This window comes from Pseudorasbora parva, chromosome 20 (assembly GCF_024679245.1).
Source record: "Pseudorasbora parva isolate DD20220531a chromosome 20, ASM2467924v1, whole genome shotgun sequence".
Classification (NCBI taxonomy): Eukaryota; Metazoa; Chordata; class Actinopteri; order Cypriniformes; family Gobionidae; genus Pseudorasbora; species Pseudorasbora parva.
The window spans coordinates 10,802,292-10,828,552 of NC_090191.1; the positions used below are offsets into that span (position 1 = coordinate 10,802,292).

Below are 26,261 nucleotides of genomic sequence, written 5' to 3' on the forward strand. Positions count from 1 at the left end.
GGCTACCATTTGAATATTGTATGAACACAAAAAACAGACTAAAATTATTTTATTTTATGCTACACAGAAATAAATTCATATAGGCCTAGGTTTGGAATGACATTAGGGTGAATAAACGATTACATTTTTGGGTTGAACTTCTCCTTTAAAAACACTCTATTTTTCAAGAGTTAACACATCATTTAAGAAAGACACTGATATCTATCTTTCATGAGGCTATCAGTGAAATATAATTTAATACAATTTCATTAGATCTATTAAAAAAGTTAATACAACTTTTAAAGAGGAAAAAGAAGTTTGTCCTTAATTCATGGGATCCAGACTTTAAAGGTCCCATGGCATGAAATTCTTATTTTATGAGGTTTTTCAACATTAATATGAGTTCCCCTAGCCTGAATGTTTTCCCAAAGTTGCTAGATATTTTGATCAGTATAAAGCGAGTTCAGGCTGTCTTTCTTTGTCTTTGAGAAAATGAGAGCTCAGATGAGCTGATCTTGAATTCTCCTGTTATGACGTCATACTAGGAAAGGTTACCGCCCCTTCTTCTGCTTTGCCCACCCAGAGAATTAGTAGAGAAAGGAGTCAGTTTATCAGTGGATGTCAGCAGCAGCACAGGCTTTACCATAATTAACAGCACCGCCACAAACAGTGAGTAACAGTGTTCATTAATGCCTGATCTGGGATCAGTGAGTTCAGATGTGTAGCTAATCATTTAGGTTCACACAGATTTTCTTTCTAAAACGTTTAAAACTGTTAGTCCTGCAGCTGGCCGTCTTGATGCATCAGTGAATCAAGCCAGTGACTAAAACCATCAACTTCACGTCATTTCTGTTAGCAGCATGAAACAAATCTGTTATTAAAACTATTAAACTACAGAGAGCGATCAAAGAACACTCTTTATAATGTTCAGATCGGTCAATCACACGTTTGAATGATGCTGCTCATTATGCTCAACAGAAGCTCTTACTGTATTCATGTCGATGTCGTGTTTGCTGTTAGCTGTGGTGAAAGCATTTTGTGAGAGAAATAACGTTGCAAAGTTCACTCGTGTTTATTCAGAGCTCTCAGATACAAACAAAATAAACTTGCGCTCTCAAAAACTCGGTACAATAACACTTTCCCAACAATCCTTCCCCAGCTCCGTTTCTCTCCGGGCAGCACTGCAGCTGCTCTGCTCGACTAAACCACGCCCCCATCCGCACGTTATCTAATTTTAAATGCAAAAATGTCAGCCAATCACAACAGTGGGTGTTTTCACTGAAGACTCACAGCAGACACACCTCTTGAAACAGAGCATTATAAACAGAGGGCTAATATCAGTATAGAAAAAATGCCTTTTATTTCTAAATTATGAAATTTTTTGATGTAAAAACCATACTATCAATATAAGTACACCCCAGGAAACATTATAAAACAATAAAACAACCCATACCATGAGACCTTTAAAGCTGTTTTGTAGTTTAGGCCAGTTTAAATGTAAGATCATGGTAGTCACAGGGTAAAAAACATAGCCTGTAAAAACCTTGCTCCTCATTATATGGCCTCCTAAAATATATAAAACATAGGCATATATAATAAACTAACATATTTGTAATTAATACAAATTGTAAACACCTGTAGAAAATACGAAAACAGCCTCTGTGAAAGTAATTTATATTCTGCAATAATAATTTAAATAATAATAGCAACATTTTTAATAAATGTTTCTTCCAAAACACCATATTTCTTCGCTGTTAGTAGCTGTGAGGTAAATTGTGGTTCTGCTAAAGTGAAACATTTGTGTGTATTGCTGTTTTTCACTTTACCTTTAGAGTACATTCGTCAGCGGCTGCGCTGTGCGGATATTCGCCTTTTGCAGTTCCATGCGCTCAAATAATAAATCAATAGAAAAAAGCGCTTAATATCATCTCTCTCGTTTCGGCTTGTCAATTCAGAAGACAAACCAATCAGCCGCTGTCGCTGCATGTTGTCAGTGGGACAAAAATAAAAAATAAATATCGCGCCCAAAGTGCGTCGGCCCACCGGGAAAATGCCCGGTATGCCAGATTACCAGTCCAGCCCTGTGTTGTGGAATGGCTTTTTAAAAAAAATTATACTGTTGTCTGAGGTCAACTAATGACGTTTGTGTGGTTTTGCATTAAAAACATCATATCTAATTGCCTATTTTCTACACTGGTTGTGAGGCTCTCTCAAGAAGCTGGGTTTTGATGGGCGTGAAACACTGGAGACTTTGGAGTAAACACCCATGACTAGGATTGGAGAAGATTTGCATATTTAATGAGCTTCAACTCCTTTGTCAGTTCACGGGAGGGATTGTTTTGAAAGTAGCAACCGAAACAATTCTCTGACAGGGCTCTCAAAACATATTTATTAAACAAACACAATGATTTAGCTCTCATCCACCCGTGATTGATTTCTTTTTTTATTACTTGGCCCGTCCGATTGGTGGATATAAGTGCAAACCACACACATAAGTGGGCGCACGCTCTTCAAATATCAAGTCCTTCCAATCTTATCTGTTCTGATACCGAATCGCAATGAACTAACAAATAAGGGATTCTCCAGCCTATGACAGCATGGTAGTTATGTTCTGTTAGACACATACACATAATCAATCTGTAACAAAGTAATACTATCACATATATATATATATATATATATATATATATATATATATATATATATATATATATATATATATATATATATATATATATAAACTTTTTACTCACACAAGTGTGCTGCACCTGTTGGATCCAATATAGAAGGAACAGCATTATGTTTTAATCTCAATATGCCTGCAAATACAGTGTTGATCTGTGTCTTGTTTACAAAGGATTATCTTGCTAACTTCGACATGTTTATTGCTCGCGTTTCAACGTGTCAAATATTTACAATCATTTGAATATTCTACTGATTCTACGAATACAAAGCCATATGCTAATCACTGAAGTAACCCTTTAAAAGTGACTTTACAGCCAGGTTCTAATTTCTTTTCCTGGAGAGACAACATAATTTAGTTCCAGCTGTTACTGACCACACCTGAATCAACTAAGAAAAGTTTTTGCTTTTAAAATTACAGCTGTCTGAAGGACAGTTGAAACTGAACTCAGTAGAAATTAGTCTCTCCAGGACCAGGAATAAGTAGGGGTGTAACGATTCGTTTAACTTCGATTCTATACCCTTTTGGCATACAATTGGAGTATGTTGATATAGTGAATTACAAAAATGTGATGTGTAAAATCTGAATTGAGAAACTGGATGAAATAAAGCTCTGTGATAGTGAGTAATATAAGCAATAAGCACAAGAGAAGAATGGAACTCATCATAACTAATTTCTTTAAATATAAAACAAAAGAAGCAGATATCATTAAGTGAGAAATCCGTGGCAACCCTGTGTGCTCATGTAGGCTATAGCTCGCTCATTCACGTCTGCCAACTGCTGTCTGTGTACGTTCACTGGCATGCGTGCAGCTCCCCTTAGCCATTCACTGAACAGGGCAGACGCAGAGAGAGGTGTGTGTGACGGCAGAGGGGGAAAAAAGACCTCGCACTCGCAGGAAAGTACTAGCGACATTTGTAAACTAAAGTAGCTGACGTTTGTCCAAAAAGTCACTAAATTTGTCGCTAGTTGCTTTTTTGAAAAAAAGTCGCTAGAGGGGTCTGAAAAGCCGCTAAATATAGCGACAAAGTCACTAAGTTGGCAACACTGTCTGTTAGGGGTGTAATGATTCGTTTTAACAACGATTCGATTCGACTGAAATAAAAGTCACACTGATTTAAATTTTTGGCTAAAAAGTTACTGAATCGATTTCAAGTCACTAAATTGTTTCGGATCATATCGTTCTAAATGAACCAATATCGTCCTTTAATCGTATCGATAACCTCAAATCGTGATACGAATCGAATCGTTGTTAAACGAATCGTTACACCCCTAGTATCTGTATTTGCACTCGTCAAATGATTACATTTTAGGGGTGTAACGATTCGTTTTAACAACGATTCGATTCGACTGAAATAAAACAGTCACACTGATTTAAATTTTTGGCTAAAAAGTTACTGAATTGATTTCAAGTCACTGAATCGTTTCGGATCATATCGTTCGAATCTAAATAAACCAATATCGTCCTTTAATCGTATCGACAACCTCAAATCTTGATACGAATCGAAGTTAAACGAATCGTTACACCCCTATTACATTTCCAACTTGTTTTCGCCTCGGTGAGTAATGTAGCCATTCACAGACATGTTTGTACACTTCTACGCAGTTGGCCAATCACAGTGCTGTTGACCTTGTAATCACTCACCGTTTGCTCTAATGTTTGTCCAGGTGCTGAGTTCAGTTAAACACACGTGCGCATATCCTCTGTAAGTGCAGACATTGTGAAAATAAGATTCATTGTATACCAACGTCATTGCGGAACTTTGTGAGATTGCGTTTATTGAATGAGTGACAGCTTTTAGTGAATATAAAGTGTATTACCACCACTACACGCTTCAAAACACTGACTCATCCACATATACATGCGGGATTCACTCGAAAAATGTGATGAATGACAGTTATAAACATTCATGTCGTAATCAGGCTCCTAAAAATGTCAGGAAAACACGATTCCTGGCTGCATATCATTATCCATGGATCACTAAATCTTTAGTAAGTTGTAGGGATCATTTGTAGGGGTGTAACGATTCGTTTTAACAACGATTCGATTCGACTGAAATAAAACAGTCACACTGATTTAAATTTTTGGCTAAAAAGTTACTGAATCGATTTCAAGTCACTGAATCGTTTCGGATCATATCGTTCTTTTTTTTATTTTATTTATTTATTTTTTTTTTTTATTCAATATTATAAAACATTACAATATTAACACATTACATATAGACATGGAAAAAAGAAAAAGAAAAAAAAAAAGAAAAAAAGATACAGAGACACAAAAAAGCTGCCAGGGTAACATAAAGAACTTACACCTTAAGAGGACAAGAAGGCTGAATATAGAGATACAGTTTTAATTGCTTTGGGATTAACAGAGCTTTGGATAGTTTCCATATACTTCTCTAGATCATCTTTGAATAGAGAAAAGAGAGGTTTAGAGCCAGAAAATTTTTGTTTATGAATGTGGAATTTAGCTAGTAAGAAACACAAATTAATTATGTAATATTTCCCTATGTTCTCTTTTGAGTAGTCAAATAAACCAAAGAAAATGTCTTTAAAACAGAAAGAAAAGTCACTCACAAAATAAGATTGAATAAACATTAACAAATCTGACCAAAATTTCTCTGTGTGGGAACATTGCCAAAACAAGTGAATGACATCTTCCTCAGAAGAGTGACAGAAACTGCAATCCACTTCAATGTCTGACTTATATTTACTGAGATTGACTTTGGTTGGGTAACATTTGTGAATTAATTTAAATGTTATTTCTTTTACTTTATTAGTAAGCAGATACTTATGAGACAAAGACCATACTTTCTCCCACTGTAGATTCTCTACAATATTATTCCAGTATGGTATTATATAAGGAATTGTTATTATCTCTCTCTGGAAGAGAGCTCTGATTTTATAATTCTTTTTTTGTTGCTCTACAGAAAACCATACATTTCCGACCATTGTGTCAGTTACGTTTAAAGAGTAAGTACATGGCCATGGAAATGCAGAACCTTGCAGAAGAAAACACACTCCAGAGGGAATAGCATTGAAGACAACAGCATATTCATTAGCAGTTATAGGAATGTTATATTTCTGTAAGAAATCTGAATAATTATGAAGTCTGCCCTGTGAGTTAAAAAGCTGTCCAACTAAAAGAAGGTCATTTTTGAACCAGTTGTCAAAGAAAAGTGATTTATTCTTGTAGAGAATATCCTTATTGTTCCATAGGTAATATCTGTGTGGAGAAAAGTTGTGTTTGTACATTAGGGACCATGCCAAGAGCATCTGCTTATGGAAATTAGAAAGTTTGATAGGGATCTTTGTAACATTGTAGTTACAGAGTAGAAGAAAATTCAGGCCGCCAACTTTCGAGAAAATATAGTTGGGGATAATGTTCCAAAGTGAAGAGGGATTATTAAGGAAATTTCTAAGCCAATTAATTTTAAAAGTGTTGTTTAAGGTAGTAAAATCTAAAAAATCCAATCCCCCCTGTTTCAATGGATTCATTATTACTGATTTTCTAATAAAGTGGGTTTTATTTTTCCAAACAAAATTATTTAACATGCTATCAACCTTTTTTAAAGTTACTTTATCAACCTCCAAGGAGAGAGCCGCATACGTTAGTCTGGACAATCCTTCAGCTTTAGAGAGTAAAATTCTTCCTCTTATTGACAAGTCTCTCTGCAGCCAAGAATTTAGCTTCTTTTGGGTTTTCAATATTAGAGGGTCAAAATTTAGTTTGCATCTTGTTTTTTGGTCTTTATTAATTAAAATTCCTAAGTATGTAACTTGATCTTTCACAGGTATGTTGCATATAGAGGGAACATTACAGCCCTTAGTTGCCATTAAATCACACTTGTTAATATTTAAATAGAGACCCGAAGCTCTGGAAAAGGAATCAAGCAATTCTAAAGCTAAAGGTATTTGTGAGGAATCATTCAAAAATAAAGTGGTGTCATCAGCCAGCTGGCTAATAATAATTTCCCTATCATCAATTTTGATACCTTGTAAATTACTACTGGAAATATGCAAAGCTAAAAATTGAGAGGCAAGCAAGAATAAATATGGAGATATAGGACAGCCTTGTCTTACACCACGTGACAAGTCGAATCTTGGTGAGGTTCCATATTTTAATTTAATAACACTATTATTATTTCTATATAATGTCCTGATGGCTCTACAAAACGGATCTCCAAACCCAAATTTGGCAAGAGCTTGAAATATGAAATTATGCTCAAGTGAATCAAAGGCTTTGTAGAAGTCTAAGAAAAGCAAGTAGCTGTCGTTAGGGATGAGTTCCTCGTAATCTAAAATATCTAGAATTAATCTTATATTATTCGTAATGTGACGTTTTTCCATAAAACCTGATTGTGATTCATCGATAATACAATTAAGAACATCTTTAATTCTTTTTGCTAAAATTAAAGCTAGAATTTTGTAATCATTATTTAAGAGGGTAATTGGTCTCCAATTTTCTAAACATTCTTTATCTTTATTGGGTTTGGGTATCAGAGTGATGACCCCTTGTGTCATGGTTGGTGGAAGCGCTTCCGATTCTAAACTTTCCTCAAACACTTTTAGTAAGAAAGGCGATAAGCTCTCAGCAAACATCTTGTATAGTTCAGAGGTTAACCCATCACAGCCGGGGCTTTTATTATTCTTTAAACTCTTAATAGCCTGTAGAATTTCTGATTGGGATATATTGTTATCACAAGCTACTTTATCTTCTAATGAAATTACTTTATTGTGATTAATAGATTCAAAAAAAGATTTGGCTGAATTATCACAATATCTTGAGGTGTACAGGTTGTTATAGAATTTAGAGCAAAAAGAAGCTATTTCTCTAGGATTATCGAGAACGCCATCATTTGTACTGAGACGATCAATAGAAACATTCATTGCATTGGATCTTTCCAACCTAAAAAAATAGGCTGAATTTTGCTCTCCTTCCTCCAGCCATTTTTTTCTGGATCTAACATAGGCTCCTTTAGCTTTGGATCTATACAGGTCATCTAATTTACTTTGTAATTTGGAATATTCGATGCTTTGAATATCTGTCAAAGGTTCCTTAAGTGATAAAGCAGATAGTTGTGAAAGAACTTCATCCTCTATTGATCTATTTTGCTTTACTATATTACTTCCAAATTTTCTCAAGAATTTCCCTAATTCATATTTTAAGAGCTCCCAGTTACGTCCATAAGCTTTTTGTGATTCGGCCCTTTCCCAATAAGTTTGGATTAGTTCAATTATCTGTTGCTTGACCTTTACATATTTAAGCAGGGAGCTATTTAATTTCCAGAGCAACGGTTTGGAGGTATTAATTGCAATATTTTGTGATAAATTTACTAAAATATAAATGGAATTATGGTCAGTGAGTGGACTGTTGCTAATATTAATAGAGATATTATTACTACTTAATGTTTTAGAAATCAACCAATAATCAATCCTGGATTGCCTCGAACGGTCTTTGTTGCTCCATGTATACTGTACTACATCCGGATACATTTCTCTCCAGATGTCAACCAAGTCAAACTTATCCATAAGTGCAACAAGATTTGAGTTTGAGGAAACTGCTTTCCTTGGAGGGTGCCTGTCAAGCATGTTATTCATTGCTATATTAAAATCACCACCTAAAATCAGAAAGGCAGTAGGATATTTGCCTAATGCATGTGAAAGTTTTTGGTCTAGTGTGTTAAAGAAAGTGCAGTTTTCTGCAACAGAATTGTATCCATAGACATTGATAATAATTAATATAAATTGACTGACAACAACTACCATTAGTAAGAAGTGTCCTGAAGGATCAATACTGGTTTCCAAAATACTACCATTGAAATTATACTTCATAATCCCTACTCCAGCTGAGTGTTCAGACCCATGTGATAACCATATCATTGCCCCACTGTGACCTCCAAAATTTGGCATCTTTAGATGTGGAATGACTTTCCTGGAAAAAACAAAAATCTACTTTGTGCCTCTTCGAAAATAAAAATAAAGCCTTTCTTTTGACATTATTTTTCAGACCCCTGGCATTTAAAGAAAACAAAGACAAAGACATAAAAATGAAACAAGAGTATAATACCTGAAGAACTAGGTATATAACAGGATATCAATTAGAACAGAAGAAAAAACAAAAACTGCGATAATTCGCCTGACTCTGCAACATAATATAGAACAAATAAAAAAAAAATAACGAGTATAAGGGCATGAGTAAAAGTCGTCTTCGTTTTCGTTTCTTTTAACCCTTTGTTTGTTCTTATTCTGACTTTCGTTCCCCTTTCAGTCAAGTTCTGACACCTTACTTCTTCAGAACAAGCGCACTTCTCAGCAATGGTTTCAAACGTAAATGTTCCATATGATCATTGTCATAAACTGTGAGTACCACAGAAGTCATTAGGTGTGCTGAAACTTTGACGAGGATGCCACAGCATCATTCAGCCTTTCTGATCGTCTGCAGAGATCCTTTTACCGTCGATATTCAAACGGGCCTCTGAAGCCTGCTCTCTTCCCCTCCTTTCTTGCTCGCTCCACAAGTGGCCAAAGTTTATTCCTGGCGTCTTTGGAGCTTTGCGTCAAGTCTTCAAAAATCCGGATTTTCCGTTCTTTGAGAATGGTCGCGGTTCTGGCATCCCTCCAGATCTTATCTCGGACATTGCGTGACAGAAACTGCACGATGATGCGCCGGCTTGCGCGAGCTCCCTCCGAGCGCGGGCCCAGTCTGTGGGCGATGTCGAGCGCGTACACGAGCTGGTCTGCGATCTCCGGAGAAACTGCGCCGAAGAGATCGATTAGAATTTTCCGGACATCTTCTCCTCGCTGCTCCTGAATACCGGACACGCGTAGATTCCACCTCCGTTTGTAAGCGTCCAGCTCCTCACATTTGTCCCGTAGCACACCGTTCTCCTTCTCGAGTGACTCCACGCGGTTCTGTAGCGAGCTCACCTTGACTGACACCTCTTCTATTTGGTTGCTCATAAAGCCAAGCGCCTCAGTCACACTGTTTAACGTGCCCGTGTTGTCTTTCACTGTCGCCTCGAGAGACTGCATACGATGCGTAAAGTCCAGTTGCATTTTTTCAACTCTCTCCAAAACTTCCATCAGTTGCAAATTGGATATCACCTGATTATCCGACGCCGATCTCTCGCCAAATTTTGACTTTTTGGGCGGCTGTCTAGGAGTTTCAGGCAGGGGAACTTTAAATCCTGAGGGATTCTTAGCATCATTCACTTTCAACGCGTCATCCAGAGATTTCTTTGCGTAAGAATGCATGGCACCTCGAGTGGGCTTATCTTCGTCCATCGCGCTCGTTGAAAGTTAGGAAAACGAAAGAACGAAAAAAGACTTACTCAAAACAATAAAAAAGTAATTATTTTGTGCCCTTTTACATATTAATGTTAAGTAAACTATAAAATGAATGCAGAGCCTCGGCACATGGATGTTACTCAGTCGCCATCTTGGCCCGCTCTCCTCATATCGTTCTAAATGAACCAATATCGTCCTTGAATCGTATCGACAACCTCAAATCATGATACGAATCGAATCGTTGTTAAACGAATCGTTACACCCCTAATCATTTGCTCTACTCGTGTTTTCCTCCATTAACTCCAGTCAGGCAGCCGCTCTTCTGCCACTCAGCCCCGGCTGAGGGGGCGTGTTACGGCGATGCATTCCCTCTATAGGCTATCACTCCAGGGCGGATCTAGAAAATGATTTATGGGATGGCAAGGGGGTGGCATGAGAAATATTAGGGGTGGCAACACTGAAGCAAGCATCTTTGCATGGTTTTTGTGGACTCAAGTAACGGTCTATAAAGATTAAAGACTTGTTGTGTGATAGATTTTTCCTGAACCTGATAGCTGGACTGGAAACTTAAAGTGATTACAAGTCCATATTAATATTAATTTACAAAACAATACAGATTATTGTCAGCATTACAATACACCCTTTACATGTCACGTTTAAACGCACTTGGCCTACATTTAAATAACATTTTACTCAATCATTTTATATTAACTTTAAATTTATTATATATTATATTGCTCATGCAAGTGGCAAAACATTTAAAGTGGGCCAAAGTGTTAAAATCAAAAACAGTTTGCATTAAAACTCACAATGGACAAAAAAATCGAGTCTTTAATTTTTAAATCTTTTAAGAAATCCTGCAGGTCATAAATAACTTTGTTTCTCCACCTTCAAGAAAGGATGAGAGCTCTCCATTATGTCTCCCTATTTACCTTAATGTATCTTTTTCCTTGCTTTACCCGAGGCAAAAAGAAACAGATTACACTTTAAATTATATGCATCTTTGGTGAAATAACCATATTTTTACTTCAATGCATGTTTATTTTAATGCGAACAACGTTGTCACTTTAATTTAATTTAGCATGTTCAACACAGCAAATAATAGACTCGGTGCAGAAATGATCGACACGCTGCTGCAGACGCACCGCTCCTGAAAAGCACTGCCGGCCCGCAGCCACAAAGCTGTAATTAACATTGGGACAGAATATACTATAACAGGCAGTCTATTTGTGATCAAACTATTTGCTTTGCAGATCTAAGTAGTTCATAGGAGTCATTTGTTGGTCTACTACACAATAATAGAAAGACGTGTTTTCTTGCTATTATCTCATCACATTTGAAGTGCCGCTAATGTAAATTGGTAGAGGAAACAATTTATATTTTATACATTGGGAATGTATAGAATGAAACGTCTACTTTTTAACTATGAACCTAACACTGCCAGTAGGTGGCAGCAAATCTCTAGGCTATGAGAGAGTTGAATTCGAATCCTTTATTCAAACGAGTCTTTCAAAAATCCTAATTCTTTTAATCTAGCAAACGACAAATACCTTGTTGAAAGAGGTATTTATTTGTACATTTGCATTTACCAATTAAAAAGCTCTTGCTTTTATGTTGTTTCCTTTTCACAGACTGATGACGTTTCCCCAGTTATTAACATCCCAAATCTAACATATATAATTTTTTTTCATGTATCATGTATAATACCTCTGCTTCTGAGAAGTCTCAGAAATGTGAATAACTACTCCATAGTACTACTCTATGTTCATAGTAGTGAACAACTACTCCAAGTGTCCATAACTACTCATTTACTCTTTGACTTGTCTAGAAGATTGTTGTTATGATGTAAAAAAGAAAATTATTTAAGTGTTTTGTATACAAATCAGTTAATTTTTACTTTCAGTACTAAAGTAGACTACAACTGACTCCTATAGTTATTTACAACATTAGTTAAGATTTGTTTTCCTTGAGAAAATTTGCCATGTTGTAGCTGATATATATTCAAAATAATCGATAACGAATCAGAATCAAAATCGGAACGAATTGCAAGCTTGTGAATCGAAATCAAAACGATTTGTGAAATCTGTAGGGTTTGTAACGGTTTGTTTAACAACGATTCGATTCGTATCACGATTTGAGGTTGTCGATACGATTAAAGGACGATATTGGTTCATTTAGAACGATATGATCTGAAACGATTCAGTGACTTGAAATCGATTCAGTAACCTTTTAGCCCAAAATTTAAATCAGTGTGACTGTTTTATTTCAGTTGAATCGAATCGTTGTTAAAACGAATCGTTACACCCCTAGAAATTTGTGTAAATACCCAGCCCTACTTTCTATTCAGTTCTGTTGCATTATTTTCCTGTTACAATTGTGAAGCTGCTTTGAAACCATCTGCATTGTAAAAAGTTTTATTTAACCCTTTAAGACCTAAGGGTATTTTTACAATTAATTTTTCGCCTGGTTTAATTTACTAAAAAGCTTGTAAAACATCAACCCTGTTGTGCACAGACAATTGACACACCTCTTTTTTTTCAAGACAAGTTGCACTGTCAGTATATTTGTGTTGCATTGATGTCACCTGAATGTAAAAAAAGTTATGGGACCATAAAGACAAATGAAAACATAAAACGGAAATTGAATCACTCAAATATTTATTGAAAACACACACAAATAAATAAAAGCTAAGCATATTTCCTCTGGAAAACAGTTTGTTCAAGTCTTTGGAGTCCTGGAACTCAGGAATAAACATAAGAACTTATACAGAACAAAAACTATTTACATTTTTCCAAAAAAAGTCCAGGCGTTTTTGGCCTATTTTGGAAATTTACAGGTGCCAAGCCTCAAAACAGTTCCTATCAGGAATCAAACAGAGGGCCACATCACAGGCTTTGCATTTCCAGGGGGTGGCCTGTTTGACCTGCCTTGTCTGTTTGCAATTCACACATTGCCTTCTACCATAGGACGCCTTCTTGCTGGTATCAGTTTGGTCAGATGTTGGCACAGGTACATGGTCACTTTGTTGCTGGGTGGGGGGAACAGCAACGGTAACACCACAGAGTTGGGCTGTCAGCTCCTCCAGAAAATCCCTGTGGGTCATGGGCTGTTGCTGCTTCTCTGCACAAACTTCCTTGTGTAGTAAGTAGCTGTTGGTCGCAGCAATGTCCAAAAAATGGTAAAACAATGTCCTGTACCATCTCATCGTTTTATGGTGAACGGAGTAGTACTGGATGAGTTGATCAGAAAGATCAACACCTCCCATATGTTTGTTGTACTCAGTGACAGGGGTTGGGCATGGAATGGATTTGGTGTCCCAGCCTCCATCCTGAGTTCTTACCCTTCTCTGAACTGTGTTGCCAGAGAAGGCCGGGTGAATTGTGGAGCAGACAGAGACTTCCCGAGTGTCCATCCACTTTACAAAAACCAGAGGGCCGTCACGGATCCACCTGATGGTGCCCCTAGGATCCTTTTTGGTCATGGCATTTGTGGTTGTGCGGGGGCATCCTCGTCTGTTGTCCCTGTAGGTGCCACATGCTCCAAAGTTCATGCTGTAGAGATCCATGAATAGCTTTGGACTTGTGTAGAAGTTGTCTACATACACATTGTAGCCACTCCCTAGGGATGATTTGTTCATGAGGGACATAACGGAGTCGTATGCCAGTCCTACACCAGAAGCAAACACAGACTTCCCCGTGTATACAGCAAAGTCTAAAGTGTACCCAATGCTGCTGTCTGCCAGCACAAAAAGTTTGAAGCCCCACTTAGTTGGCTTCGCCTTCATATATTGCGTCATGCCAGTGTGAGCCTTTGTTGCCACCATCCTCTCATCCACTGAAAGGTTCTGCCGTGGGTGATAAAATGCTCTGCACGCATGTTTGATGTCATCTAAAAGGGGCTTCAGACGAAACAGCCGGTCATAAGCTGGTGTCCCTCTCTTCCGGTCGTTGTGGACATCTTCATCAGGGTCGCTCATGTGGATGTTCCAGGAAATTACCTGATACCTGTCACGTGCCATCACTGAGTGGGGAAACTGTTGGCTGAAAATTGTATTTGTCCTCCAGTAGTCCCGGATATTTGTCAGTCTCACCAGTGCAAAAAAGAAAGTCAGTCCTAAATATTTGAAAAATTCTTCAACAGTGAAGTTTTTCCAGGAATATTTTTTGCCACTGGCAATGTTTTTTGCAGCGTTTGTGTTTGTGTTATTACACAAAGTGGTTGCTGCACTGTCACTGACAAAAAGTTTAAAAAGGTCCAATGGTGTGTATGTGGATGTGGGGCTGAGCTGATGTCCTGGCTTTCTTGTGGGGATGAACCTTTTGGGCACTGGTGGGATGTCTGGCTGACTCTCACTGTTCCATGATGGAGTTGGGGCTGCTGGCTGTGGTGATCTAGATCTCGACCTAGTGGATTCAGGACTCTGTCGACCCCTCAAGCTGCCGGATCTGGATCTTGACGGCGCTCTCCCTCGTGACCGTGACTGCAGCCGTCCTATTCCTGGCAGCTGCTGGGGTGCTGCAGCAGAAGTGGAAGGCTGGGGTGCTGCAGCAGAAGTGGAAGGCTGGGGTGCTGCAGCAGAAGTGGAAGGCTGGGGTGCTGCAGTAGAAGTGGAAGGGCCCTCCACAGCGGAAAAATCGGAGCTTTCCTGTCTGGCTTGGGTGGGTGGGCTGGTGTCTTCTTCATTATCATGACTGTAAAACAAATAAATAAAGCAAAATATTAGATCATACATATCAGATCAATGAGTGTTTTTGTATTTTATTTCAAACATAAGACAATAATCGCTGAGATTGCTACTGTACACCCAACCCACTACAGCTAAAAGGTGAGCAGTGTTGAAAGCCCTACCCCCACTACAACATCCTTTTGCTCATCTCTAGGTAAACTCACTAAACCTCAGACAAAAAATGGCTGAGACAAAGTGTAATCCACAACTCTTACTACTCTGTAACAAACAGAAAAAACGAAATACTACTTTTACAGAACTTATTTTTACATATTTAGAAAACGGCAATATAATTATTATTATTAGGCTATATTTAGAAAACTACTGTGCGCATTTTTATTTTATCATATTACTTTTTATTTATTTATACTTTTACAGTAAATAAATAAATATCACTTACTCTTCAGCGGGGTCTAGACCATCCTGGTAATCAAGTTCCTCATCCGTCAAAAAGCTCTCTTCTCCTGAATATTCACCATCCTGCATGGCTTCAAAAAAGGCCAGCGCTTGATTTGCGTCCATATATCGCCGACGATCCATTCTCCGTGTATCCTCAAATTTTTTCCTCAAATTTTCTCCTCAAACTTTTTCCTCAAACTTTCTCCACAAAACTACTCAAAACTGCCGCGCTTCTCTCTCTCTCTCCTCAACACTACTTGCCGTGCGTCTCTCGCTCTCTCTCTCTCTCCACAATAACAGAGCTGGGGTTCATGCGTAATGACGCACACCAACGTGGCTGACGGATCAGCCTGTCATTGGTCAAAGCCTCACGCAAAGCGTCATGAGATATCCAAAATGGCAGCTAGCATCGAGCTAGCGGCAAAAATGACGGAACATTTATAAATTATGGACATCAAGTGGATAAATCTTGGATGTAAGCGTTTTGATTTATTGCTGAACAACTCCGAAAAGATGCACATGTTCCAGGCTGGATAGAAAACCTTCTGTAAAGGCTACAAAGACACCAAAGACACCCCCGTGATGGCTAGCTCGTTAGCTTTCTGCTGGGAAAAACGGTAAGAAAATCGATAAAACTTTCATTAAATAATATAAATATTTATCGGAGGTCCCGTGTGACGTCGCGGATGATGCCGTCGGGCTCTGAGGGTTAAATAAAGGGGACTTGACTTGATGTATAGACTAAAGGCCCATTTACACTGCAGCAAGTCACAGACCCACACCGACAGCCGATTTTCGTTTGCTGGCACCTCTCGGTGCATCTTGAATTGTCCTTAAAGGGTCTTATACATGGGAGGAGTAGACCCTTTTTGCATCACAGCTAGGATAATTTTTACATGAATTACGGATTCACTGATGAAACCGATGACGTGCGTTTCGAGTTTATTCAGACGCCTATTCAACTAATTATAATATACGAACATCCAAAACCGTACATTTTACTCTTCACGTCGTGTTCATCTTATAAAACAAAACGGAGGCACGTGACAACATCCACATCACTCATTGGCCATGGCGTATTTCCTTAACTGCTTTTCGATTGGTCAGAATTTACGTGTGGAAAAAATTCCAACAGAAGAGGCAAAGCCAGCAAACTATAAAAACACTATGGAGAGACGACTGCGTGGGCCAGTTTTGTCCCTGGCCATAATCTACTACACTGTGTGTATTTACCACAGTATGCAAACAAAACATTTCTATAATGAAGCGCGGATGCAACGTGTAAACAACATTCTAATTCACTGCAGATTGCGAGCGCGCATCACTCGTCACTTCAAGCGGAGGCATGCATTAATTATTCTTAACTGACATGCTCATCTTCCCGAAAATATTTCCAACGATCTATCAGGTATTAATGTCATGCACATGTCAGCGCAGCTAACTACGGCAGCTGGTTTAGTCCAAAAATGATCAGTACTTTTGCAGTTGGTTCTGTTCGAGGTCGGATCACGTTCTCACCACAAACAAACCGCTCCAGAATTAATTTGAAAGCGTACCGAGACTAGCTCTTCAAGGAGGTCTCGGTACGCTTGTTTGGTCCGCTTTTGGTGCGCACCCGAGTGCGATTGCTGCTTTCAGACCTGACCAAACAAACCGCACCAAAGAGGGAAACAAACTAGTACGATTCAACCGAACTAAATGAGGCAGGTGTGAAAGCACCCTTAATCACTAAATCATAAAAACACCACTGCAATCACTGATAATTGAATGTTAAACAAATACCGAAAGCTGACTTAAAAGGGTAATTGCTTTTATTGGTAACTTTTAGTAATAATGAATGAATCAGCTGTTGGCCCATGGTTCCTTTGGGCATAAAATGAACCTGCATTACCCTGTGTAACACAACAAAATGGACAATGTAACAATTAACGTGGCAGACAGCAAAGGCAATGTTGTCACGCTGACAGTTTCCAAGGACATTGCTGAAAGGATGAAGAATGGTAAGTAAACTGCAGAACTGTGGAATAAATACAAGTCACTTGATTTGATAGATTTGTTGCTTGATTTATTTCTCCAGATCAACAGTTCCTTTCCTCTGTCATGGAGACTGTATCAGCTGTTGAAACAAAACAAGGTACACATTATTTGATGAATGATCTCATACAATATTTCTTAAGTGACAATGACCACATCTACAGCCTCCTCTCCAAACAGCTCTCATCCGTGGCCCAGCTTGTGCTGCAAAGCTCCCCATCCTCCTACTCTGTGTCCCACTACCTCCAGTAGGTCGCCTGAACCCCTGAACCTCAGTTTTGTGAAACCACAGCCACCATCAACCAGCCAGTACCCCATCACTACTAGAACACCTGTACCACCATCATCAACCAGCCAGTGCCCCATCACTACTAGACCCCCTGTACCACCATCATCAACCAGCCAGTACCCCATCACTACTAGAACACCTGTACCACCATCATCAACCAGCCAGTGCCCCATCACTACTAGACCACTTGTATCACTTACCCCCACTGTCAAGGACCCACCATATGCCACTCTGCAACCTGGAAACCCTTCAGAAGCTATTCAAACTTCACCCACCTCCATCCAGTCAGACAGATATGAATCACAAGGTATTGCACCAAACACTGCAAGAAAGATAAATGTCAATACTATGGTTTAAGTGGGTTTTTTTGTGTGTGTGGTTAAAATATTTCTCTCCCCACCCCCTCCATTTTACAGAAATAACACACAAAATTACCTTATTCTTACTAGACCTAACCAGAGTTCATCAGCAGCTCTATATTAAGAACAAAATGGCATTTTATTAGAAGGTACAAACAGCGTTCTCACAAAAGGGATACAACTTGTCAAGTGAGAGAATTCAAAAAAAAAACTAGCAAACATGTTAACGACTTACAAGCGCTTAAAGGACCGCCGCCGTGCAACTGGTGAGGGGAAACAGACTTGGGAGTACTATACAGTAAGTTTTTAAAACCACATTATATTACTCATTTACAAGTATCTGACATAACATGGTCATGTCTTAAAATAATTAAATTTGTCAATGTTTCAGTACATTTGACTTGATTTATTTATTTATTTAATTTCACAGCTAATGGAGGAGTTATTTGGGTCCTCTGGGATTGGCACTGCACCATCTGGCACTATATTCTTGACTGCTCTTGGTTTGGAAGAGCCATCCAAAATCAAGCCCACAACTCCTCCTCAAGACCAGCCAACTGGTGCAGTCATGGATGAAGAGCCTGGAAGCTCTGCCAAGGAACATGCAAACCTCACCAGCAGGCAGAGGTGGCCAAAACCATCTCCATTTCTGGAGTCGTATGAAGCCCATGCAGAAAGAAGGACTGCTGTGCTTGAGTCCCTAGTGAGGCCAGACCTGGCGTAGATGTTCTTTTGAAAAAAAGTTGTTGAGCAGCTTAGGAACAATTGTGGAGGAGCTGAAGAAAATAGGAAACCGACAAGAGAAAATCATACAGGTTTTACAAAACCAACATGAAATGCAATAAAATTTATTTAAATCTGTAAACGCTATCTCTTTTAATTTACACCTTTCCCCAAATTGTGAACTTCAAAAAAATTATGCTCCACAGAGTTACCATTTCTTACCTAATTCAAGTATTTATTTGTGCTTTCATTTAATATTTCTCTATTTCAACACAAATCCAGCCATTTATCTGTTACACACTTTTGTGCATGTTAAATGTAATTTATAAGTGCTAAAGCTATAAGCTACTTAAGATACTTGCACTGAAACAACCCCATGTTGGTAATGTTCAATCTATTGTATTTCAAAGTTTTGAATATAAATCTACTTAAAGTGTACGGAAATACAGGCATCCAAAAAGACTTGGATAAAATGATACACAATCTGATACAAGTGTCTAGTCTACTGCAGCGGTGTAAAAAAAAAAAATATGTTTATGCCTGAAACCTGTCTGCATGTTTAGAACCCCATTGCCTTTCTGTGAACACCATACATCCAACTCCTTACTAACCCATTTATCTATTGTTACGGCCAGCTCGTTTTGACTGTACATAAATTATATAAGTACACCAAATAATGACTTGCAAGGTTTTATTAGTCTTCAAAAATACAAATAACTTAATATAACGAAGTCTAGGGTTCAAAATCAAAGGGCAGAAAGCAAAATCCAGTTGGGGAGCAGAAAAGGTTGGTATGGGCTGTAGACAAATAAAGGGTCGCAAAACGAGTGACTTCTCCAGAGGCTGTCAATCCCCTGGACGAAGTGAAGAGGAGTCCTTGAATCCAAGGTTTTATCCTCTCTATAATTAAATGGTGAACAGGTAACAGGGGTGTGCGATCTTCCACACTCTCCTGGAAGAACTATGCCACCAGCAGGCGAGCAAGTAAAACGCAGGGTCGTAACACTATATTTAAAAAAAAATCTATTACATACAGGGCCGTACCCAGGATTTTCTAAATACCGAGGTCCAAATATGAATTTTGGAGGATTTGAAAAAAAAAAATTCCCTCCTTTACATATGCATTTTAAGACATAAGAAAATCAAAGAATCAGCTAACTGTAGCTTTAAAACCATGTCAGTGTGCAGTATAAATTATTTTAAGAAGACAACAGATTTTTATAAATGAGAATCTGGTTAAATTTTACACAAAAAAAATTAGACTACAAATCAGAAAATCTGTTTTGTTGTTAAATTGAGCCAAAGACGACATATGTGTGACTCCGTCTTTGAAAACCTAGCTAAAGTAAATTTTTGTGATTTACATTATGTAACGAACATTATTTGAACATATCCAGTGAGTAAAATCAAAATTTGATGCTCCTAATCTCAATATTAGATTATGAGACTTTAGCCTGGAATTCACAGACAAGAATCACATTATGTGTAGCAATTGGGAATATATTGTAGGCTAATGCTTTTTCTATTCTGAGCACAGTGGGCTACCTGCTCTTTCTGTCTCATCGCCATCATCTTCTCTCTTTCTTTTTTCCCCAGTCTCCTTCTCTTGCCCTGTATCTTTTCTCTTTTCAAAGCTGAGCTTTGTTTGAAGCAGTCTTTTCATTTTCGTCTGTATCGTTAAAAACAAAGTTGTAAATGTAAATTTACTGAAGGCTTCCAAGAAAACCAGGTCAAGAAAACGTTATTAGTTTGCATCCCTGATTATTAAGCACTCTTGCGGTGTTGTGATGTCAAACATCAGTTGTTGTTCGAAGCACCGGTTGGTGGTTGTGGCATTTGTCCCGCCTCTCCTCCACTGCGATTGGACATTGATGTTCACCCAAAGTTGAACTGTGGACGCTCAACGCTTAAAAATGGACAAAACCTGCCAGCTGTTGGCGCTATTGAAAAGTGCGGCGCATCCATTGGAAACAATTGAAAACATACGCTGGACGAGGCAAGAACACATGTTTGTACACGCCGCCTTAATAGGCTATTATTTTGCAACTTCTATTATGTACACCTCGGAGAATTACTGAGGTCCGGACCTCGGGGACCTCAATGGTGGGTACGGCCCTGATTACATACCATTAACATCTCCATTTTGGAAACGTTTTGTTTTTTACCACCACCAACTTAGACATGAGTCCACTTTGCTGTGTGTTCAGCCAGAGAAAGAAAAGTCACCAAGTCTCAAAGAACAAGAACATTCTCATTTAATTAAACTAAGTGGGTCAACAACAATAACAAAAATCACTGGAAGAGTATCATTTGTCAAATATAAAAAATAAAATAATAAAAACTACTGTCATAAGAACAAAACATTTTAGGCCAGATAAACATTTATTTTCAGTGTTTCTATGTTAATGAGTTACAAGATAAATCTTGCCATAAAAAATCTGGTCTCTATAATGACATGCGTTAGTGTTGTGGGGTTGTTGCTGGGGGTGTGGTTCATCATCAATACCATCATCAAACACAACAGCTTGGTCACTGGGCTCTAAACAAAGATTATGCAAAATGCAGCATGCTGAGACTGCTGATATTTGAAATGTTTCTCATATGCATGCATTGGAGCCTCCTAAACTTAGATTTAAGAATGCCAAATGTATGCTCAATGACCACACGAGCAGCACTGAGCTTTCTGTTGAAGCATCTTTGCCTAGCAGACAAGTGGACATTGTCTCTATAAGGCCTCATAAGTTGAGGCAACAGGGGGTAGGCAGAATCCCCAATTATGTGCATACCCTGTGGAACAAGGGCATGAGGAACTTCATCTAGAACACGGCCAAACTCTGTGAAGCGAAATGCCCTGGCATCATGCCAACTCCCAGGGTGACCCACACTGATGTGACAGAAGCGCCGCTGACTGTCACAAAAAACAGTTAAATTTACAGAATAAAGCTGTTTCCTATTCATGTATGCTAGGGGATTATCACAATGGGGTCTCAGTGTAGGAATGTGACAACCATCCACTGCACATATAGTGTTGGGGAAACCTGCTGCGTCAAACCCTAACTTTGACATCTCCAGCCTTTGGCCTCTGGGCCAGGAAATGTAGCGGGCCATGTATGTATTGACATAACAACAAAACTCATGGAGATGCTTGGCAAGAATGGATTTTGATATGTTAAATCTATCTGCCACCCCACGATATGACTCTTGATTGGCCAATATCCAAAGGCAGGCAAGAACACTGTTTGTGAGTGGCAGTTTGGTCTGTTGTAAATTCATATAAACAGGACCAAGAATGGTGGTAATGACATCCTGCACAAGTAGAGAATAGGTTATCAAGACAACATGCAAACACTTACAATAGTTCAATTAATTTTATATTGTACACACCTCTACTTGCTCTTTGGAAAGCCTGAAATGACCTCTAAATTCCGAGGGACTGTAGAGAGGGACAACATCCTCCACAAAATGCACTATTTTTGGAACCATTCTGTATGACAGAAAGAAAACTGTGCTCACTATATGCTTGTAACTGAAGACACAGCTAGTTAAAATTTAATGTTCAATGTGAAGACACAGCTAGTTAAAATTTAATGTTCAATGTTTTATGTTGAACTGGGATTTTAATCAAATAATTAGGGGATACAGGACTGTTGAAATAGGAATAAAAGTCATTATTATAGGCAGTAGTTGTAAAATTAAATTTATTTATACGCATGTTGTTTATAAAAATGTGTAAATTGTAAAAAAATTAATAAAATAAAAATAACTCATTACATTGAACCTTACCTTCGTTGCTCATTGGGTTCAATTTCATGCAAAAACAATGGAATTTCTATCGCTTCCAACTCGTCTGCGATTAAGTAAGCAAACGCCACGTGACCTTCTAATGACTGACTCCACCTCTGTGGCCAACAACTCCGCCTTCGCAGCAACAGACTCCACCTCTGTGGCCAACAACTCCGCCTTCGCAGCAACAGACTCCACCTCTGTGGCCAACGACTCCACCTCTGCAGCAACACACTCCACCTCTGTGGCCAACAACTCCGCCTCCGCAGCAACAGACTCCACCTCTGTGGCCAACGACTCCACCTCCACAGCAACAGACTCCACCTCTGTGGCCAACAACTCCGCCTCCACAGCAACAGACTCCACCTCTGTGGCCAACGACTCCACCTCCGCAGCAACAGACTCCACCTCTGTGGCCAACGACTCCGCCTCCGCAGACTCCACCTCTGTGGCCAACGACTCCACCTCCGCAGTAACAGACTCCACCTCTGTGGCCAACAACTCCACCTCCGCAGTAACAGACTCCACCTCTGTGGCCAACAACTCCACCTCCGCAGCAACAGACTCCACCTCTGTGGCCAACGACTCCACCTCCGCAGCAACAGACTCCACCTCTGTGGCCAACGACTCCACCTCCGCAGTAACAGACTCCACCTCTGTGGCCAACGACTCCACCTCCGCAGTAACAGACTCCACCTCCGCAGCAACAGACTCCACCTCTGTGGCCAACAACTCCGCCTCCGCAGCAACAGACTCCACCTCTGTGGCCAACGACTCCACCTCTGCAGCAACAGACTCCACCTCTGTGGCCAACAACTCCGCCTCCGCAGCAACAGACTCCACCTCTGTGGCCAACGACTCCACCTCTGCAGCAACAGACTCCACCTCTGTGGCCAACAACTCCGCCTCCGCAGCAACAGACTCCACCTCTGTGGCCAACGACTCCACCTCTGCAGCAACAGACTCCACCTCTGCAGCAACACAGATGTTGATACCTCATTGTCTATCTGTTTTTTTAAAGGGAAGAAAATAATATATTTTCCGTTGGCAACCTTGCACATCCTGGTCAGTATACACATATATTTGGTATCTTAATTTATTGTTTATCGCTACAAATATAAAAATGTGAGGCAATATGTAAAGCGCTTTGGATGGCCGTAGGTCTGTTGAAAGCACTATATAAATGCGGGGAAAGGGGCTGAAAGAATCCTTCCACATCTGTCTCTTGGTTGTGAAGTTTGCTTTCATGGGCCAATATATCACAGTCTGCACAGTACAGCTGTTTAGGAATACAGTCTTTACAGCGGATAACAGTCTGCAGTGTTGGCACTGCTTAATCTCTGTATACTCGGCTGTTAATAAAGACTCCACCATCTCTGGTCTCAAACCTGCCCACTTCTTTCTATTCTGGGCAATGCGAAATGACCAAGTGTTTGAGGAAGTTGATTTTGAGATCAGAATGTCAGTGGTATCAGCTAACAGATCCTCTACCTCTTGTTGAAGATTTTCTGTATAAGAAAAAACTGCAATTATAGTGTACATGGTGGTTGGTTAGAATGATACATCAAATACAGTAATGACACAGTAGAGCCCATCTAACACTGCGATTCCGGCAAATACACGGATAATGCGACCCGGCATTTGTTCCCGTGCTGCTAGATTTGGTCCATTCACACTGGCAGCGAAATACCGTAATATGTGCGCTTTCACACACAACCCTTAACGGTCCCGGATCGAGTTGACACATGACATCCGGATGTGACGTATAACGGCGAGTGATCTCAGCTTCAGCGCGGATAGTAAGGAGCTCCGTGGTCTCGACTTGTGTCCAGTTTCCACACATTTCTGCTTGTTTAATTTTATTTTATTTTGTATACGAACACTTTCTGCGTTTAAAACACCGACTAGATCTTCTGGCACTGCAGGGTTGTATTATAAAAAAAAAAAAAGAAGCTCTAGGAGTCGCACGATAACTACGTACACGTTGCAGCATTAGTTTTGGCTTTTGTTCACACAGCGCTCGTCCCGGTTCGAACCGCTTAATGTTACTAGGTCCCCGACCCGGGTTCTATTTGGTAATCAATTCCGGGACGTGGTTGCTTTCACACAGAAGGTGACCCGGCAATGTTCCGGGAATATTGCGGGTCCGACGTGCAGTGTGAAGGGGGCTTAAAGCATACCTATATCTTCAACTGCTGGCAAAATGTCAATAATAACTCTCCATGACTTGTGAAAATTGTTGATGTCATTACTCACCATAACCAGTGTCTCCAGTGGACAACTTAGCTGAATTGTTGATCCTTGTAGGTATAAATAGAAATATACAGTACAGGCAAATTATGGTGCTACATATTTTGAGCTGCAAAGGGTACATTTACCATATTATAGCAGACATACCATCGGAAATATTTGCCTTTGTGAATTTTGGCCTTCTCTGTTTAGGTACAAGATTCCCTAACTCATCCCTTTCCACAAAAGAGACTGGTTTTGGACAGGCTCGTTTGGTCTTCATTTTCATCTGGGGGAAAAATAAATAAAAAAATCTGTTGTTGTGTCTGTACGTTAATTAAATGTTTGTATTAATTTGTATTTAGCATTACCCCTGTGTGTGTGTGTGTGTGTGTGGGGGGGGGGGGTAAACAGTTGTAGAATTTGTTCAGCCTCCCAGGTAGCTGCTTCAAGTTCAGTGTTATCAGCTATGAGTTCAAGTTCCCTTGAAATATTTGCTGCTTCCTGACACAATTGGTCAAAACCTGACGATTTCTGACAAGATGCCATATTGAAGAAGAGAACAGAGAGAGTGCAACGTGTGTGAGAGCCGTTGGATTAAATTTTGTAGAGTGTAGATGGAGGAGTATGTGATGTATGTGTAAGTAACTGCAAAACAAAAAATTACAGAATTAATGAACACATTTTGGATTTTACATAAAATTAAGAGCATGGCAATTTTGTGGTAACAAAACAGGGTCAAACTACAGTACTTTGGTAAAAGCATGGTAAGGGTTGCGTTTACTGTGCTTTTACTACACATAACAGGGTCAAACTACAGTACTATGGTAAAAGCATGGTGAGGGTTGTGTTTACTGTGCTTTTACTACACATAACAGGGTCAAACTACAGTACTACGGTAAAAGCATGGTGAGGGTTGCGTTTACTGTGCTTTTACTACATTACCACACCACAGAGGAAATAATTATGACATCCTTTAACCTAATATGATAAATTATTGAAGATGTCACGTTACGTGAAAGCTGACGCAAAAATAACTTAAGCCTAAGTATAGCTGACAGATATAAAGCAGCTACGTAACATTAAGGAGCCAAAATGTCTAATAAAGAACATATAACGGACTTAATATCGAACATCAAAAGGCACGTCTGATGAACTAGTACTCACCAAGTTGAAGCGCAAGAGCGGGTAAACGGCTGAAAAATATTGCGATGTATTTAAACAAGACTTGGCTTCTAGAATGAGATGTACAAAATTGTAGGATATAGTACGTTTTAATAGATTCGTGTGAATTAGTACGAATTCTCCGTTAGATAGGGAGGTGTTCCATGCGATGAACAAATTGTACGATTTCGTACCACCCAGCTCGTGCGATATCGTACGATTTAGGCACTTGGTTAATTCGTACGAATTAGTACGAGTTCGCCAAGAGATAGGGTTGGTAATCAACGTGCCATCCTAAATGAACCCGTCTCTTGCATGATACCCAAAATTTTTAATATTCCTATCTAATATGATTTATGACTGGCAGGGTTGGCAGAATAATAATCATACACTGTAAATTAGGGATGCACCGATACCACTTTTTTGGAAAACGAGTACGAGTACGAGTACTTGCATTTCAGTACTCGCCGATACCGATACAGAGTACTTAAAAAAAAAAAAAAAAACATGATTTAAATTTACAGGTAACAGCTTTAGTCATATAATTTAACAAAAAAACAAGGGACTAGTTTGGAATTAAGAACATTTATTTAAAATGAAAAGCAT

At 39.2% G+C, this 26,261-nt stretch overlaps 1 protein-coding gene across 1 annotated transcript; it reads right to left on the reverse strand.

Moving 5' to 3' along the window:
- Positions 1 to 12,365: 12,365 nt before the first annotated feature.
- On the reverse strand, positions 12,366 to 15,752 carry LOC137049229 (piggyBac transposable element-derived protein 4-like). Its single transcript, XM_067427709.1, has 2 exons — positions 15,076 to 15,752; positions 12,366 to 14,640 (listed from the first exon to the last, which is right to left on the reverse strand). Exons 1-2 carry the CDS (start codon positions 15,213 to 15,215, stop codon positions 12,780 to 12,782), a joined length of 2,001 nt encoding a protein of 666 aa, XP_067283810.1. The 5' UTR covers positions 15,216 to 15,752; the 3' UTR covers positions 12,366 to 12,779.
- Between the last annotated feature and the right edge of the window lie 10,509 nt (positions 15,753 to 26,261).

Excerpts from the sequence above, each read along its gene's own strand:
- LOC137049229 (XM_067427709.1), bottom strand. The coding sequence starts at position 15,215 with ATGGATCGTCGGCGATATATGGACGCAAATCAAGCGCTGGCCTTTTTT. Across the intron at positions 14,641-15,075 it reads GGTCTAGACCCCGCTGAAGA|TCATGATAATGAAGAAGACA; the intron begins GTAAGTGATATT and ends TTTGTTTTACAG.